This window comes from Phaseolus vulgaris, chromosome 4, assembly GCF_000499845.2.
Source record: "Phaseolus vulgaris cultivar G19833 chromosome 4, P. vulgaris v2.0, whole genome shotgun sequence".
NCBI classification, from domain to species: domain Eukaryota; kingdom Viridiplantae; phylum Streptophyta; class Magnoliopsida; order Fabales; family Fabaceae; genus Phaseolus; species Phaseolus vulgaris.
The window spans coordinates 24,872,904-24,891,723 of record NC_023756.2 but is presented as its reverse complement, the minus strand read 5'-3'; the positions used below and the strand labels follow the sequence as shown (position 1 = coordinate 24,891,723).

Below are 18,820 nucleotides of genomic sequence, written 5' to 3'. Positions count from 1 at the left end.
TAATTTTTGAGTTGTGTAGCACTTTAATTTCAAGAGCTCTTTAATTTCTTGCAATTTACGGTTATGTTTTTTAGGCTTATTTGAGTTTCTTGCTGTTTTATTTCTTTTGCCTATCATATGTTTGTGTATTTTCCTTTTTGAATCCATACAAGTTTTGTCTTAGTCTTGTTTTTCCATAATTGTCATCACTTCTTGTAGTACTTTTATTGATTTTGTTGTTTCTTGCTTTGGTGTCATATAATTTTCTGAGTTTGATACTTGATCCTTTGTGCATTTTCTGTTTTAGTTTGAGTTCATGCTTGTATTCTAGACCTATACAAGTTCCCATACATCATTTTCCATTATGTCTTTGCTAGTTCATAATTATGTTTTTCATTCCTATTAGGATTCCTCTGTTTTCTGAAAACGTGCTTACTGTTTTTCATTCCTATTAGGATTCCTCTGTTTTCTGAAAACGTGCTTACTGTTTTTCCTTATTGCAATTGATTTACTCACTGGAAAATTCTGAAATTCTGGATTGGTGATCTTCAAAGTGTTAGAAAAGAGTAGAAAAAAGAAGTACTAAAAAATTCAAAGTACACAAAAAATGATAAATAAAATACAAAAAGTATACAATTCTGCCGAAAAATACGGTAATCTGGCAGCACTTTTGAAAAATTTATCTCAATTAATTGGCTTACTGTTTTTAAGTGATTCCAGTGCCATTTTTGAGCTAAGATCTTGAAGTTTGTGTGGTTAAAATTTCATAATCCAGTTCGCTTTATATCGTTCCAGTTAAATCAGTGAACATCAAGCACAGTTTCCATAAAAATATTTTCCAGTAGCTAATTTTTTTGTTTTCTTCATCTACTCTAGTGCTTTTCTTTAAGTATTCTTTTGTGTGCCTACTTTCTCATTGAGTTCATTAATTTTCTTGCTTATCTTTTGTTCATTAATCTTTGAGTTTGTCAAACATCTAGTATTCCTTTTGTTCTAGCCCTTCATTGCTTATACTTTTTCTTGTTTGTCTTTATTGCTTCATTGGTTTTGTTGTGGTTGGCTTTGAGATTGGTGTGCCTTGCTTTGACATATTTCATTTGAGGATTCCAAGACCTCAAGATCAAATTGGTGCAAGGACATTGTTTCTTTGAGAGTGACCTCTTTTTCTGGCCAAATACACTTCGGCAATTTGGTTGCCAAATTCACTGTTGTTGTGGTTGCCAAATTTTGTTTCTTAACTTGTATGCTGTTTTTGTGTGTTTTCTGTTTTTTTATTTGCAAATGGCTGGATTTTCAAGTGATGCATCCTACAAGCAGCATTCTCCTTCCAAAGCTTCGGTCCTTGGTGAATTGCATGAAGCTCAACGCACCATTAGGCGTTTGGAAGAGAAATTGCAAAAGATGGAGGTGCAACAAGCTAGACCATTTCCTTCTATCCATGATGGGCATCATTCTCATAGACCTTCTTCAAGAGGTTCTTCAAATGATTTTGGCCGTGAAGAGGACCATAGGAGAAGGAGAACTCCACCCCAATTTCATGGACATAAACATCACAACCAAGGGGAGAGACATCACCATGGCAATGGCTTCTACCAAGATGCAAAGGCTAGACTACCTTTGGTCAAGCTTCCTTGTTTTAATGGCTCTAGTGATCCTAATGTGTATTTAGATTGGGAGGCTAAGTGTGAACAAATATTTGAGATCCATGAGATCCAAGATGAACACAAGCTTAAGCTAGCCACCTTAGAGTTTAGTGATTATGCCATGAAATGGTGGCATGGTGTTGTAAAGGACATTATCTATCACAAGGGTCCTCCCGTGGACTCTTGGAACTCTTTAAAGGATCAAATGCGCGCTAGGTTTGTGCCCCCACATTTTAGGAAAGACCTCATGTTGAGACTCCAACGGTTTCAACAAGGCACGCTAAATGTGGATGAATATTATAAAGAGCTAGAAACGCTTGTGCTTAAAATTGAATTAAAGGAAAGTGAGGAAGCTATGATTGCTAGGTTTGTGAGTGGTCTAAGGAAGGATATTCAAGATATTGTTGAGTTACAAGAGTATTCACTACTGGGTTCTTTAGTTCATCTTGCAATGAAGGTGGAAGCCCAACTTGCTAAGAAAAATTCTTTCAAAAATACTCCCAATGATGGTTACTACAACAAGTCTTGGAGGAACAAAAAGTCTTTTTCTAAATTTCCTTCCAAAGATTCTTCTTTCAAACCCAAGGAACCTAAGCCATCTACTTCTAGGCCTAAATCACCCACTAGAATGTCTAATACCAAATGTTTTAAATGTATGGGTTATGGTCACATAGCTGCTAATTGCCCTTCTAAAGGAAGTATGTACATGCATGATGGCATTGTAGTGAGTGAGCATGATTCGGATTCTCCTAAACATTCTTTGCATTCTAGTGCATCTAGTGGGGATGAGAGTGAGTGTCCACTTGAAGGGGATTTGTTAGTTGTGAGAAAACATCTTGGCCAAGTTTCACAACCTTTTGATGAAAGTCAAAGGGAAAATATTTTCCATACAAGATGTCTTATTCAAAACAACATTTGCTCTTTGATAGTGGATGGGGGTAGTTGTGCTAATGTGGCTAGTACAAGAGTAGTAGATAAGCTTGGATTGCCTACTATCTCTCATACAAAGCCCTACAAATTGCAATGGCTTAGTGAAGTAGGAGAAATTGTTGTGAATAAACAATTCCTCATCCATTTCTCTATTGGAAAATACAAAGATGGGGTATTATGTGATGTTGTGCCCATGGAAGCTACTCATGTTCTTTTGGGAAGGCCTTGGCAATTTGATAAAAAAGTTTTACATGATGGCTTTACCGACAAACTTTCTTTTGATTTCCATGGTCACAAGGTTACTGTACCGTCCCGTACCCGGGCGTTGACAAAGTCAAAGTCAAAGTCAAAGTCAAAGTCAGCGTCGAGGTCAAAGTCAACATAAGGCGCCGCCTAGGTGAGGTGACGCCAAGGACAGGCATCGCCAAGGCAAGGCGTCGCCAAGAGGTAAGGCGTCGCCAAGAGGAAGCGTCGCCAAGATAAGACGTCGCCTAGAGCGGGCGTCGCCAAGGTAGGGCGTCGCCAAGGTGAAATGTCACCAGAGCAAGGCATCCACAGTGTTGCTCCTCGATACCCATGGGTAGGAAAGACCATGGAGGGAGCGATACTATGGGAAGGCCTCAAACCCCGATAACCCGGGGTAGCAATAAAGGGAAGAGAAAGGTGGCTTCAAGGCCATAGTACTAGCGCCAGTAGAGAGCAATTTGACTCGTGAAGTGCCCATGACGCCCCAGAGAGGCCCTTGGGATAGATACGACTCATGAGAGGGTCACGCCCAGGGGCAGCCAGGTGCAGTGATGTGATTCCACTAGCCATATAGAGAATGATTCTTGACATTCTTAGGAATCACCTTGAGCTGGACATTATAGAGGCACTTTTCTTAGAGTTGGATCATTGTTCTAAGACAAGAACTCACCAAAAACTAGTACCAAATCCCAAACTCATTTGGATGTTCCACATATTGTCAAATTGAATCAACAAAGAGAGGTAAAATTAAAAAAAACCGAACAGAAAAGGATGATAAGCAAACTGAACCGAACAAAGTGAAATTAAAAGGCAAAGAACAGAAAATAGGTGCTGGAAAACAAGAACAGCCGAACCAAAACAACAAGACAACAAGCTTAGAACAAGGAATTAACAAAGAAGAAAGGAAGGAGAGAAGAATTGCTCATGAAGATGGATGAATGATGGATGATCTCGCCACTAGAAGTGTGGATGCTCCTAGATGAGAGTGTTGCCGCCACTTGAGGACACCATGGATCCTTCAAGATAAGACTAGAGAAGAAGGCTCAAAAGCTCTCCAATGCTCACTCCAATTTTGAGTATAGTTTCTTTAGATAAATTCAAATCTGAATTTTACAAAGCCTAAGGTGCTGAAATGTAAGCTACACAGATTCAAAAACTCCCTCCCAAAAAGCTTCTAGAATTGGCGCCTAAAACAAAGCATGAGGAAGGTGTGACTTCTTCCTTCACTTTGGCACCTCCTATTCTACTCCTACACCTATCTACTAACACACCCCCCCTAAGACTCCTAACTAAAGATTAAAAGATGCTATAACAATAGAGGTTTCTAAAGTTTCCCTCTAAGCACCTTCAACTAAAGAAATTACAAAAAGAGAAAATAAATGTCCTCTAGCTCCTAAAGCTTTAAACATGCTTCTTGTAAGCCTTTGAGGTGGACATTGACCTCCATGGGCGTCTTCTATTTGTGCCTCCACCTCTTCTTGATCTTGTTCATTGGCCTCTATGTTCTCTTGATCTTGATCTCCATCATGCAGGGTACGAGAGGAAGGTAGATACGCTCTCGAAGCGAGTGACTAGAGGTTTGGGGGCATAAGCTGGCACCCAAAAAGTCACCACTTGTGCCGGATGCACTCCAAGGAGGGAGGACTCACGTGACGAAAGTACCCCTAAGTTGGGTCCCAGCACTGTGAGGCCCTCCACGTGTGATAGCAGCCAAGTCAGAACGGAAACATCAATTTGTCAGGTAAAAGGTAATTAAAGCTATTTAAGTTAAAGTTTACGTTTCGAGCGTTTAAGGTACTTTAAATGCTCCAAGCGGTTTAAACGTCTTAAAGGCGCTGAACGTTTCATAACCTTAAATGCGCTTTAAGACGCTTTAAATGCTGGAGTAGTTTAAATAGAACCTGGAATGTTGGAAACGGGGTTCGAACTTTTGGCAAATTTTCCGGAGACACTTTAGTTGCTTGCTCGAGCCTTGAGGTTACGCACAAGGGACTAGGGAAAGATTGTTTGCCAGAACGAGAAGATATACACAATATACACAGTTTCGTTTGCCACCTTCAGGGTACCATTCACGGTGCTCCGATACGGAGGTGCAGAGTTTTTGGTGTTTCTTGCTAGCTGACTTGAGTGTCGGAGTGCAAACGGCCGCTAGGGCGCCCCTTTGTCCTTCTTTGTAGGAATCCACAGGTAGCCAGAGGGAAGGTGTCCCTAGCTGACGGGCAAGGTCGCGCGCGAAAAGGTCCCAGGTCAACCGGCCGGAACATTTGGCGCCCACCGTGGGGCCGATTTAAAACATCAGTCTCATCACAAGCAACGAAGATCTATCGGAGCTACCATAACGCTAACAGAGTTTTTGAGGAAACAGTGAAGAATGAGGGCCACCACTAGACAAGGTTCCGCGCGCGCGGCGAGTGAGGAATTGTCCATGCAACAGGTCATGGAAATGATGCGGGGGCTGTAGGATGAGATGGCGGAGTCGAGGGTGGAACAAGAACGCATGCAGGCGGATCTCGCAGACTCGTGCGTGAGAAACGAAGAGCTCCATCGTGTGAATGAAGAGTTGCGCCGGGGTTTGAGGAATAACCAGGGGCAATGTGAACAAGATGAGACAGAGCGTCTCACCCCACCAAGGGAGTTTTCCACTCCTTTCTCGCAGGAGATCCTGGATGCAGTGATCCCCAACACGTTCGCGGGACCCAAGGCGATCTTCACTGGGATGGAGGATCCTGAGGCGCATCTCATTGCATTCCACACGTAGATGGTGCTGGTGGGCGGCTCCGATGCCGCGAGATGCAAGCTCTTTATGAGTACCTTGACGGGGATGGCGATGGATTGGTTTATCAGCCTCCAAACGGCCATATCACCTCCTTTCAGCAGCTGTTGCAGCTATTCAGAGAGCAGTACTTGGCGAACAGGGCTCCGCCGCCGATTTCCTACGACCTGTTTGATGTAAAACAGTATCAAGGGGAGACTTTCAAGGAATACATCAACTGTTTCGGGGCCCAAGTAGTAAAAGTTGGTACTTCAGAGGAGCCTATGATCATGTACGCATTCAGAAAAGGCGTATGTCCCGGCCCTTTTTGCGAATCCATCATTCGCAATCTCCCTAGGACCTTCGCTGAAATACGGCGTCGGGCGGTGGAGCATATCGCCTCCGAGGGAGAGGTGTGTGAGAAGCGCACCAGCGTCGTACCCTCACGCCCGAGAATACAGACGTGGGCTCAACCCATCAGGGTCAACGAGACCACGACGGGAAGAAAGAAGCCAGAGGGGAGACGCCCCTATGAGACCAGAAAACCCCAGCCCAGGGGTCCAGCGGGAGGGGATCGCCCGGCCAGGAAAAGGGCAAGGCTAGCGAGGTACAACTTTGTGGTGGAATTGAAGGACCTGATTGCCGTGCCCAATATAGCTGAAAGGTTGAGGCGACCGACGATAACGGATAAAGTGTTAGGGCCTCGCAAGGACTCTTGGTGCGAGTTCCACGAAGCTTTCGGTCACCACATCGACAACTGCCTGTCGCTGGGTTACTAGGTAGATGAGTTGGTATGAAGCGGGTTTCTGAAGGATTACGTCGCAGAGCCAGTCGCGACCGCGACCCTGCCAGCACCGGTGGAAGAACAAGCGCACGAGATGCCTGTCCTCGGCGAAGTCCACACCATCGCTGGTGGCTTCTCGGGGGGAGGACCCACTGCCTCCCAACGAAAAAAATATGCGAGGGGGGTCAATTCCATTGAAGAAAGAATCTCAAGTGACCCGTGGGAGTCAGACCTCGTGTTCAGGAGGGCAGATCTACTGGATGTTGTTCCGCACGAAAATGACCCTGTGGTCATTTCGGTCGTCACGGCTGGCAGAAAGGTGCACAGGGTTCTAGTCGACCAAGGAAGCTCTGCAGATGTTATGTTCTGGTAGACATTCAACAAGTTGCGGTTGTCTCCCGACCTTTTGAGACCCTACACAGGGTGCTTATATGGGTTCGCTGACAACCAGGTGGAAGTACGAGGCTACTTGGAATTGAGGACAACGTTCACAGATGGAACGTCCTCGCGTACCGAAAGCATCCGGTACTTGGTCGTGAACGCCAATTCCGCCTACAACATCTTGTTAGGCAGACCGGCGCTGAATGCAGTAGCCTCCACGCGCCATATGAAGATGAAGCTGCCGGATCTCAGTGGCAAAGTGATTGTCATCAAGTCGGATCAGGAGGAAGTGCAGAAATGTTATGAGAACAGCCTGAAAACGAAGAGAGGCGTGTTCATGGTGTTCGAACATCCGCCGAGTGCAGACACGACGATGGAGATAGAACCCTCGAATGGGGCGACGCCCACGAAGCCAACGCCTAGCGAGGCCACGCCCGTGAGGGCGATGCCCGAAGCGGACGCACACATGGAGGAGGGGCTAGACGACACATCGCCCGCAGAAGAGTCGACGCCCGGAAAGCACTACCAGGCGACGCCCATTAAGGAAAATAGCAGGGATCAGCCGACGGCTAACATGGTGGAGAGGAAGATTGGCGGCAAAACGTTTAAGCTGGGGCGTTTGTTGAGCCAAGAAGAGCAAGACGAGGTGGCAGGGGTGATTTCACGCATTTAGATGCTTTCGCATGGTCCGCCTCGGATATGCCAGGCATCGACCCTGATTTCCTATGCCATCACCTTAGCATGGATGCCACGGTCCGTCCCGTGCGACAAAGAAGGAGAAAGTTTAATGAAGAGAGGCAACTTGTGGTAAGGGAAGAGACACAAAAGCTGCTGAGTGCTGGTCACATCAGGGAGATCCAATACCCTGAGTGGTTGGCCAACGTCGTCCTGGTGAAAAAGGCGAATGGGAAGTGGAGGATGTGCGTGGACTTCACGGACTTGAACAAAGCGTGCCCGAAAGACTCGTACCCACTACCCAGCATTGACGCACTTGTGGACAGTGCCTCCGTCTGCAAGGTTCTTAGCTTTTTGGATGCATTCTCGGGATACAACCAGATCAAAATGCACCCAAGAGACGAGAGCAAAACCGCGTTCATGACAGAGACTTGCAATTACTGTTACAAGGTAATGCCCTTTGGGCTAAAAAACGCAGGCTCCACCTACCAAAGGCTGATGGACAAGGTCCTAGCACCCATGTTAGGAAGGAATGTGTACGCCTACGTGGATGATATGGTAGTGGCGTCAAAGGGAAGGACGCAGCATGTGACGGACCTAGAGGAGTTGTTCGTCACTATATCAAAATACCGCCTCAAGCTGAACCCCGAGAAGTGTGTCTTCGGGGTGGAGGCCGGTAAGCTCCTAGGTTTCATGCTCACGGAGAGGGGGATAGAGGCGAACCCTGACAAATGCGCAGCAATCATTGCCATGCGGAGCCCGACGTCGGTAAAGGAAGTGCAACAACTGACAGAGCGAATGGCAGCATTATCAAGGTTTGTTTCTGCGGGAGGAGAGAAGGGGCACCCCTATTTTCAGTGCCTTAAAAGAAATAGTCGCTTTGCATGGACCGATGAATGCGAAGCGGCTTTCGTCAAGTTGAAGGAGTACTTGGCGACGCCGCCGGTCCTTTGCAAACCAGTAGCAGGTGTGCCCCTCCGGCTATACTTCGCGGTAACAGAACGGGCTATCAGTTCTATACTGGTCCAGGAGCAGGACCAAACACAAAAGCCCATCTATTTCGTGAGCAAGGCTTTACAAGGCCCAGAGACGAGGTACCAGTCGCTGGAAAAGGCAGCGTTGGCCGTGGTGTTTTCGGCCAGGAGGCTCCGCCACTACTTCCACAGTTTTACAGTAGTGGTGATGACGAACCTCCCCATACAAAAGGTATTGCAGAAACCTGATGTAGCGGGAAGGATGGTGCGCTGGGCGGTGGAGTTGTCGGAGTTTGACATCCAGTATGAGCCCAGAGGATCCATCAAAGGGTAGGTATATGCAGATTTTGTGGCAGAGCTCTCGCCCGGAGGTGAACAAGAGGTGGAGGCGGGCACGCAGTGGTCGCTCTCGGTCGACGGCTACTCCAATGGTGTGCTGATCGAGCAGGCCCTGCGTTTCGCCTTTAAAGCAAGTAACAATCAGGCTGAGTACGAAGCACTGATTGCAGGGATGCTCCTGGCTAAGGAGATGGGCGTGCAAACCCTCTTGGTGAAAAGTGATTCCCAGCTGATTACAGGACAAGTATCAGGTGAGTTCCAAGCGAAAGACCCACAAATGGCGGCGTATTTAAGGTACGTCCAACTGCTGAAGGGAGCATTTAGTGCTCTTAAGTTAATACATGTCCCACGAGAACAAAATGCCAGAGCTGACCTGCTGGCCAAGCTGGCCAGCTCAGGCAAGGGGGGCAGGCAAAAGACAGTAATTCAAGAGACGCTCAAAGCTCTGAGAAAATTCATAGAGGACAACAGGGTGGATGTCCTCCATATTAGCACTGCGAGAGGAAGGCCAAGGAGTCATCGTTCCTTGACTCAGGATACGGTGAAGACGCCCCATATCAGCACATACACGGACACGCCCGAAGGAGGAAGGCATGCGCAGATATATGGTTTAGCCGAAGGAGACACCTGGATGACACCGTACAGACGGTACCTAGCGGATGGGGTTCTCCCAACGGAACCAGAAGAGGGCAAGAAGGTTAAGAGGAATGCCGCAAGATACACCCTAGTGGATGGAGTATTGTTCAGACACGGGTTCACCCACCCTATCCTAACATGCGTAAGCGGCGACGAGCGCACCAGGATAATGGCGGAGCTACACGAAGGCATTTGTGGGAGTCACGTAGGGGGAAGGTCCATAGCCTCTAAGGTGGTACGCGCAGGTTTCTACTGGCCAACAGTAAAGGAGGATTGCGTGCGCTATGCCCAGCGCTGCAAGCAGTGTCAGAAACACGCTGATTGGCACAAGGCGCCGCCAGAGGAGCTGAGATCCAAATACAGCCCGTGGCCTTTCCATACATGGGGGATTAACATCCTGGGTCCATTCCCATTGGCGATAAGGCAGATGAAGTATTTGATCGTTGCCATTGAATACTTCACCAAGTGGATAGAGGCGGAGCCCGTGGCCCAGATTACTGCGCACAAGGTTCAACACTTTGTTTGGAAGAACATTGTGTGCTGCTTTGGCTTGCCTAGGCGGCTGGTATCCGACAATGGAACCCAGTTCGCCAGCCAACAGTCGAGGAACCTGTGCGCAGAGGTGGGCATCAAGCAAGTGTTCGCATCAGTCGAACACCCCCAAACTAATGGGCAAGTAGAGTCAGCGAATAGAGTTTTGCTGAGAGGACTAAAGAGAAGGCTAGAAAAACCTAAGGGAGCGTGGGCGGAGGAAGTGCCAAGGATTGTATGGGCATACCACACCACGCCCCAATCTTCCACCAGTGAGACGCCTTTCAGCTTAGTATACGAGTCGGATGCGATGATCCCGGTGGAGATTCACGAAAGCTCGCCACGTTACCAGAATTTTGTGGCCGAAGAATCCAACGAAGAAAGGCGGGTGAATCTGGACCTCCTGGACGAAGCCAGGGAAGAAGCATGAATAAAGGTCGAGGCAGTAAAGAGAAGAGTAGAGCGACAATATAGCTCTAAGATCAAGCCACGACAGTTTTAGGTTGGCCACTTAGTTATGAGGAAGGCTCACCCATATGAGCTAGAAAATAAATTTTCTCCCAAGTGGACCGGACCCTTCAGAATTACCGAGGCTAAGGGGAATGGCTCGTACAACCTAGAGACTTTGGAAGGGGGTCCCATTCTCCGCAGCTGGAATGCGACCAATTTGAAGTTTTATTTTAGTTGAATTATGTAAGTAAGCAGCCATGTAACAATCTTATTGTAGGGGACACTCTTTTTCCCTCTCGGGGGTTTTTTAACGAGGTCACCCAAAATAAAAGAAAAAGAAGTTCAAGAAAAACCTTGCCTCACCTTTTATCTTCTTTCCACTCGAAGTGCAAGACCAAGCGGTAAAGAGATAAAAGACAAAGACTTGAAGTGGCGACAGGCATCGCCGAACGTATGCATCGCTAAGAAGGGGGTGTCGCCCAGCATATGCGTCGCCAAGAGTACACGTCGCCAGGAAAAGGGTGTCCCCAGTATGATTAAAGAAGCGAATGTAGACGAAAGTGTGCAAAAATGAAGCGGCGTTACAGAAATCAAAACATGGCACCAGAGAGTTAAGATTACAAATAGAGTTCGAGATAAAGGTGAATGAGACAAATGAGACAAACATATGCGTGCCCTATGCTCATACGAAAAGTGCAAACATACCACTTTTCAGTGGCCTCCGGAGTCTGGATGGGAGGAGGACGAAGCTCCGTTCTCAGCCCTCAGCGCCTGGGCAAGCTGTGACCTCCGTTGCCGGTTTATCTTCGAACCTGCACCGAAGAAAACAAACATGGTAAGGACACCACAAGACAGGACATGCAAAGATCTAGTAAAGATGAAGAGCGGGAGGTTCTAAGGTAATCTCTCATACATATACACTTCTCCAGGGCTTCGGCGTTGTACTCCAAGCTAATCAAAGCGGCAGCGTCAAAGCCTCCCGCCTCAGCTAGAATCCGGCATGCAACCTGGTCGTTCAAGGATAGCCTTTTGAAGGGTTTGGACTTCAGGGCTCTCGTCTCCCTCACCCAGTACAGTGGAAAACCATCCAGGGCGGAAGGCACGAGATCAGAGCAACAGACTTTGAAAAATCTACCCTTCCACCCCGTGAAGGAGTTCTGGAAGGGAGTTAAGAGAACCCTGTCGGGAACGTTGCTAAGGGTCACCTAGAGGTTCTTCCTTTGCTTATTCACCTCAAAGAAGTGAAGAAAGATGTCAACCGAGGGTGCACACCCCAGAAAGCCAAAGAGTATGTTAAAGGCATTGAAGAAAGCCCAGCTATTAGGATACAGCTGGGCTGGAGCAGCGTTAATCTCAGTCAGTAGTTCCCTGTCAAACCTGGAGAAGGGCATGCGCACGCCGACGCTCTTGAAAACCACCTAGTAGAAGTAGAAGAAGGGGACCCGATCATTGGCCCATTCGTCTCCGCACACCGGCTCCCCTAAGGTGCAAGGGAGCACGGTGATATCGTCATCATGCCTCTTTGCGAAGGCACGATGATCGTAGGAGCATGGATCCCCCTTGTGTTCCCTTATGGCCCTGGTGGAAAGCAAGCATGAGCACTCGTCAAGAAGCTCGCGCGAGGCCCATGCATACAGGTCCTTGGGGTTAACCATAGGGGGAGGAACATGGGAACACATGTCGCCACAAAGTATGAGTAAAGAGCTGGGAGTTCAAAGGAGAATAGCGCGTTAGGAGTGCGGGAAGTAAAACGCCAACTAGAAAGAATGCAGAAGGAACTCTCTGTGTAGTGGTGCAAGGAGGGTGCGAAAACACAGAGATGATGGACGCAGGTACAAGATTTTGAAGATCTAAATATTGCGGTTGAAGCGCCAAGCAACGCATATGGGAGCACCGTGCGATCGAGCCACGTGTCAGAGGATGGGAGGATGATCTTGGCGCCACTGGTTAACATTTAGAAAATGTCGCGTCGATAGAATGCCCGAGGGTACGATGCGCCGTCGGGAATGGGCATCTTGTCAGAAGCTCAGAAAATGTCAGGATCGAGTCAAGTGAGGGAACGTCCCATCAGCCATATGGGAAATGCCACGTGGATGGCGCGGGCGAGACTGTAAGCTCTCCGCTACCCCCAGGCGTCGACCAGAGTCGAAGTCAAAGTGAATGCCAAGGTAAAGTCGATGCCAAGGTAAAGTCAACGGGTTGACCACACCAGGTATCGCTGAGACACGGAAGGCGTCGCCAGTAGAAGACGCGGAAGGCGTCGCCTTCATGAGACGCCGAAGGCATCGCCAGTAGAAGACGGTGAAGGCGTCGCCAGCATGAGACGTCGAGGGCATCGCCAGTGTGAGTTATCAGCGGCGTCGTCTCCCCGATACCCACAGGTAGGAAAGACTGTGGAGGGAGACGAAATTGAAGAAGTCAAAACTAGTCACCAGCGGCGCCACCTCCCCGATACCCACAGGTAGGAAAGACTGTGGAGGGAGATGAGATCGCCAGAAGACGAGTGAACCACCGGTAAGGTCGCTCCCCGATACCCATGGGAAGGAAAGACTATGGAGGGAGCGACCCCTTGGGGGGCTTCGAGCCTTCCCGGTGCTTGGCGTTTCTAGACACCCTGAGGACGATACGACGCTGCTGTAGCAGGCCTCTCCTTAGGCGTGGGCGCCAGGCACCAAGGATCAAAGGGCAGATCGCCTTGGTGTTTAAGACACTCCATGGACGATACGGCGCTGTTAGACAGGCCTCTCCATGGGCGTGGGCATCGAAGCGCGACCTTGTCCCAAGTGTTTAAGACCCAGAGCAGGTCTCAACTTTTTCGTTTGCAGCAATGGCGGAGTGGTCAGCGCCTTCACGGGGCAAAGGCCTCATAGATACGAAGGCTGAGTAGGTTCGAGGTACACGCTAGAAGTAAGGCGCCGGATGTACAGGATCGCCTAACACAGCGTGAGAAACGGGTAAAGGTACAGGCAAAGCAATTGAAGCATACAAAAATGAAGAACGAATGTGAAATTGTTATACAAAACCCATTGTTCCAACAAAGTGCAAATAGTTCAAAACATTTACAAGTTTATCAGAGGATGGCAAGAGCAAATATAAAGCGCAAAAAGTAAAGGTGGCAGCGGAAAGTTGGCGTTTCAGTCATCCAACTCGAGGGGCACGACGCGTCCGTCGACGACATGGTGGGTGGGATCGCAGTTAGAAACGTTGATCCCCGGATTCTCGCAGGCGGCCTGGACCAAAGCCTCCTTGAATCCCTCCTCGAAGGTGCCAGCCATGTCCTCGATGAGTGTCTTCTTGGCCTTCTCCAACTCCTCGATGGTAGAGTCCCCAGAGGCCACCTGCTTCTCCAGAGCCTCCTTCTCCACTCGGAGCCTGTTGACCTCAGTTTGCAGCTTGTCGTGGTCAACCTAGAGAAGGCCCAATGCCTTGGCCTGGGTAGCCATTTCCTCCTCCATCCACTCCAGTTTTTCAGCCTGCCCATAACACTGATCCTCCAAGTCCTTCTGAAGCTCTTCGGAGGCCTCGACCATGTCTTGGAGGTCCATTAGTTTAACCTGGAGAGAGACTTCCCGAACGTAGAAGTCAGCCTGAAACTCCATCGCTTCGCCCAGTTGCCTTTCAGCCTCCTCTTTGGCCTCTTGGGCCAACTTCAGAGAGGCTTGATAGGCCTCATTTTTGCGTCCCAAAGCTTCCCCCTCCTCATCCAGGGCGACCACCTTTTCTCTCAAGGCCTGGAGGGCTTGTGTGTTTAAAGTTGCATTTCTAGCTTGGGCGCGCCAATCAAGGGCCACGACCAAGAAGGCTCCCAAGCAGAAGGGCATTCCTTCTTTCCTGTCGGAGCCTTCTGGCATCAATCCTCCGTTGAAGCCCCTCATCAGATGCATGATTGGAGGAGGAATGGCAATAAGATCGGGAGCAGGGGCAGCAGAGACGGAGCCAGGAACAGCAGAGACCTCCGCTGGTGGTGGCGGTGGAGCAGACTCGGCCCCTTCGCCTCTTTCCTCTTGGACTATTACGGGTTGGGGAGAGGTGGCGTTAGGGGGATTGTCCCTGAAGGACTCCCCTCCCTGTGGGGATGCGGCTAGCAGGATGGGAACCCTCGCAGCTTTTCTCCTCTTGAAGAATACCCCACCATTAGAGTCCTCATCATCGGAGAGGACCTCCAACACCCTTTTCCCTTTGTCACGGGGGGCTGGAGCAGGTGATGAGGCCACGGCCAGTGGGACTGTGGTGATGGGAGGAGGTGAGCTGGGTGTTTGAAGTGTTTGGGGGCTACGTGGGGGTGGTGAAGATGGGCCTAGTGGAGTTTCGGTGGTGGTTGGTGTTGGTGAGGGAGAGGATAATGGGAGGTTCGGGTTAGCAGCGGGGGTGGTGGAGGCGCCAGCCTTGGAGGCACGAGCAGCCTTCAATGCTTTCGCCAAGATCATCCTCTTAGATGAATCCATCACTGATCTTACATCCAGACAAACCAAAGAAGAGAAGTCAAAGCCACACCAGACCAAACACAAGGCGTCAGAAATCACAGAATGCCAATCCCACCGCCGATGCAGTTATATAAATCCACAAGGCACGCAGGTAAATGAAATATAAAGAGTACAAATGATGTAATAAAACAAGATAAGAAAGGGCAACAAGAAACGAGCCTCCCTACCAAAATAGGTGGATAGGGTGTGTGCGTTGTATTCACACGCTATGAGCTTCAGCGTATCAAAAACGATCCCCTGGCCAGCCAAGGCCTCACATACCCCCCTATCAGTAGAGGACAGCTCATCCAGGGCCTTAGGCTTGAGCAGCTTGGGTTTAGGGTTTGTCATCCACACAAACAGGTTCCTCTGGTCTGCCGGGGCGGACGAAGATGTGGGCGTCGTGGGTGCGGCAGAAGGCGTTGAAGTTGTATAAGTGAGGGTCACCCCGATGGTTTTCCACAGCCTCGAAGGTTGTCAAGGTGGTGCATTCGTTTAAGAGATCGTCAGAGGCCCATTTATAGAGGGCCTTGTAGTTGGTCTTGGGGGGAGAACTGGACCTCGATTTCAGGCGCACCATGATGCGGATAAATAGCTGAAGAAAGAAGAAAGGAAAAGGGTTTTAACAAGCGATGCCAAGGGAGAAAGAGGAAGAGAAACCCTAGAAAATGCCACCCACGCGAAGAAACCCAGAAAGGAGGAGAAGAGAGCGTAGAAGAACGAAGGAGCGAAAAGAACACAGAAATGCGGAAACATAAACAATCCCAGGCAGTTCAATACACAGCGATCCAACGCGATGAAGAAGAAGAGTCATGGAGGTAGAAAAATCATACCTTTGAGTGTCGAAGTTGGGAAGGGATGGAAGCGCGAAGGAGAGAGCAGGGATTGCAGAGAAAGAGGTCGAAGGAGATGAACAGTGCGGGAATGTAGAGAAAGTGGATGAAACAGTGGTTTTGAGCGCGGGGTTTTGGGTAACTTAAACGTTACATTTGCAACCCAAGAGGCGCTAATTTGGGACCATGCGATTGAGCCGCATGTCAAAGGATTAGGCGCTCAAGGGGAGCGCAAGAGACTTTTGAGGCTGACCGTGTGATGAACCACGTGGCACGCGATTAAGCGTGGCCCCAAAAGGTGTTACCTTCCCCACTTCAGAGGATGTCCAATCAGCCATTAAGCGCACCCCAATGGTTCAGAGAATGTCGCGTCAATAGTTTGGGGAGTGTCACGTCAGCAAGAATGACACGTCACCGGGATGCCATGTGGATGGCGTGGGTGAGGGCTTAGTCTTTTCGCTGAAAACAAGTCATCAGCTTAAGACTGGGGGGCTTGTGTACCGTCACGTACCCGGGCGTTGACAAAGTCAAAGTCAAAGTCAACGTCGAGGTCAAAGTCAACATAAGGCGCCGCCTAGGTGAGGTGACGCCAAGGGCAGGCATCGCTAAGGCAAGGCGTCGCCAAGAGGTAAGGCGTCGCCAAGAGGAAGCGTCGCCAAGATAAGACGTCGCCTAGAGCGGGCGTCGCCAAGGTAGGGCGTCGCCAAGGTGAAATGTCACCAGAGCAAGGCATCCACAGTGTTGCTCCCCGATACCCATGGGTAGGAAAGACCATGGAGGGAGCGATACTATGGGAAGGCCTCAAACCCCGATAACCCGGGGTAGCAATAAAGGGAAGAGAAAGGTGGCTTCAAGGCCATAGTACTAGCGCCAGTAGAGAGCAATCTGACTCGTGAAGTGCCAATGACGCCCCAGAGAGGCCCTTGGGATAGATACGACTCATGAGAGGGTCACGCCCAGGGGCAGCCAGGTGCAGGGTACGAGAGGAAGGTAGATACGCTCTCGAAGCGAGTGACTAGAGGTTTGGGGGCATAAGCTGGCACCCAAAAAGTCACCCCTTGCGCCGGATGCACTCCAAGGAGGGAGGACTCACGCGACGAAAGTATCCCTAAGTTGGGTCCCAGCACTGTGAGGCCCTCCACGTGTGATAGCAGCCAAGTCAGAACGGAAACATCAATTTGTCAGATAAAAGGTAATTAAAGCTATTTAAGTTAAAGTTTACGTTTCGAGCGTTTAAGGTACTTTAAATGCTCCAAGCGGTTTAAACGTCTTAAAGGCGCTGAACGTTTCATAACCTCGAATGCGCTTTAAGACGCTTTAAATGCCGGAGTAGTTTAAATAGAACCTGGAATGTTGGAAACGGGGTTCGAACTTTTGGCAAATTTTCCGGAGACACTCTAGTTGCTTGATCGAGCCTTGAGGTTACGCACAAGGGACTAGGGAAAGATTGTTTGCCAGAACGAGAAGATATACACAATATACATAGTTTTGTTTGCCACCTTCAGGGTACCATTCACGGTGCTCCGATACGGAGGTGCAGAGTTTTTGGTGTTTCTTGCTAGGTGACTTGAGTGTCGGAGTGCAAACGGCCGCTAGGGCGCCCCTTTGTCCTTCTTTTCAGGAATCCACAGGTAGGCAGAGGGAAGGTGTCCCTAGCTGACGGGCAAGGTCGCGCGCGAAGACGTCCCAGGTCAACCGACCGGAACAGTTACTTTAAAATCTCTCTCTCCTAGAGAAGTCCATGAGGACCAAATCATAATGAAGAAAAAGAGGGAGAGTAAAAAAGATAAAAAAGATAAGAGTTCTAAGCGTACACTCCTTGTGTCTAAGCATGAGATTCAAAGGGAAATAGTGGCTCATCATCCTCTTTTCTTAGCCATCCCTAAAACTCTTAAAGTAGAATCACTTGTTGATAGTCCTCATTGCTTGGAAAATTTGGTAGAAGAGTTTCAAGATGTGTTTCAATATCCTTCTTTGAGAGGGATTGAACACCAAATTGATTTGATATCGGGCTCTTCTTTACCAAACCGTCCAGCATATAGGACCAATCCAAGTGAAACCAAGGAAATTCGCCAACAAGTTGAGGCTTTGATTGAGAAAGGGTGGGTTCAAGATAGCATGAGTCCTTGTGCTATGCCTATCATCTTAGTGCCTAAAAAGGATGGCACATGGCGAATGTGTTTGGATTGTAGGGCCATCAGTAACATTACAATTAAGTATAGGCATCCCATACCTAAACTACATGATTTGTTGGATGAATTACATGGTTCAAAAATCTTTTCAAAGATTGATCTTAAAAGCGGCTACAATCAAATCCGTATCAAACCAGGTGATGAATGGAAGACGGCTTTTAAGACCAACTTTGGTTTATATGAGTGGTTAGTTATGCTCTTTGGTTTAACTAATGCACCAAGTACCTTCATGCGCCTCATGCATCATGCTCTTAGACCTGTCATTGGTAAGTTTGTTGTTGTTTACTTTGATGATATTCTCATTTATAGCTTATCTTTGGATGACCATAGGTTACATGTTAGGCAAGTTTTAGAAACCCTTAGGAAGGAACATTTGTATGCTAATATTGCTAAATGTATGTTTGCTCTTGATCATATAGAATTCCTAGGGTTTGTTGTGAGTTGCAAAGGGGTCCATGTGGACATAACAAAGGTGATGGCCATTCAAAATTGGCCTACACCGAAAACCTTGAAGGAAGTCCGAAGTTTCCATGGAATTGCTTCTTTCTATAGAAGATTTGTACCAAACTTTGGTACCATTGCCGCACCTCTCAATGACATAGTGAAAAGGATGTGGTCTTTCAATGGGGAGAAGCACAACAAAAAGCTTTTGAAACTTTGAAAGAAAAATTGACTAATGCTCCCATCTTGGCCCTTCCTAATTTCACTAAGACATTTGAGATTGAGTGTGATGCTTCAAGCATAGGTATTGGGGTTGTTCTCCTTCAAGAGGGCCACCCCATAGCCTATTTTAGTGAGAAATTGAAGGGAAGTAATCTCAATTATTCCACTTATGATAAAGAATTATATGCACTACTATCTTTTTCCCAAAGATTTTGTGATACATAGTGATCATGAATCTCTTAAGTATTTGAAAAGCCAAAACAAGCTTAACAAGAGGCATGCTAAGTGGGTGGAATTCATTGAGCAATTTCCTTATGTGATCAAACACAAGCAAGGCAAAGTAAACATT

At 48.2% G+C, this 18,820-nt stretch overlaps 2 protein-coding genes across 2 annotated transcripts; both read left to right on the top strand.

The window, feature by feature from the left end:
- The first annotated feature begins 5,588 nt into the window (after positions 1-5,588).
- On the top strand, positions 5,589-6,329 carry LOC137838524 (uncharacterized). The gene has a single exon (XM_068647770.1). It carries the CDS (start codon positions 5,589-5,591, stop codon positions 6,327-6,329), a length of 741 nt encoding a protein of 246 aa, XP_068503871.1.
- A 1,085-nt stretch (positions 6,330-7,414) lies between these two features.
- Positions 7,415-10,008, top strand: LOC137838523 (uncharacterized). Its single transcript, XM_068647769.1, has 4 exons — positions 7,415-8,205; positions 8,391-8,596; positions 8,709-9,439; positions 9,898-10,008. The coding sequence occupies exons 1-4, from the start codon at positions 7,415-7,417 to the stop codon at positions 10,006-10,008; spliced, it is 1,839 nt and encodes a 612-aa protein (XP_068503870.1).
- The last annotated feature ends 8,812 nt before the right edge of the window (positions 10,009-18,820 follow it).

Bases quoted from the DNA above. Each gene is read 5' to 3' on its own strand.
- LOC137838524 (XM_068647770.1), top strand. From the start codon at position 5,589: ATGCAAGCTCTTTATGAGTACCTTGACGGGGATGGCGATGGATTGGTT.
- LOC137838523 (XM_068647769.1), top strand. From the start codon at position 7,415: ATGCCAGGCATCGACCCTGATTTCCTATGCCATCACCTTAGCATGGAT. The intron at 8,597-8,708 runs GTATTGCAGAAA...AGGTATATGCAG, and splicing joins CGAACCTCCCCATACAAAAG to ATTTTGTGGCAGAGCTCTCG. The intron at 9,440-9,897 runs GTATTGTTCAGA...TGGCTTGCCTAG, and splicing joins GATACACCCTAGTGGATGGA to GCGGCTGGTATCCGACAATG.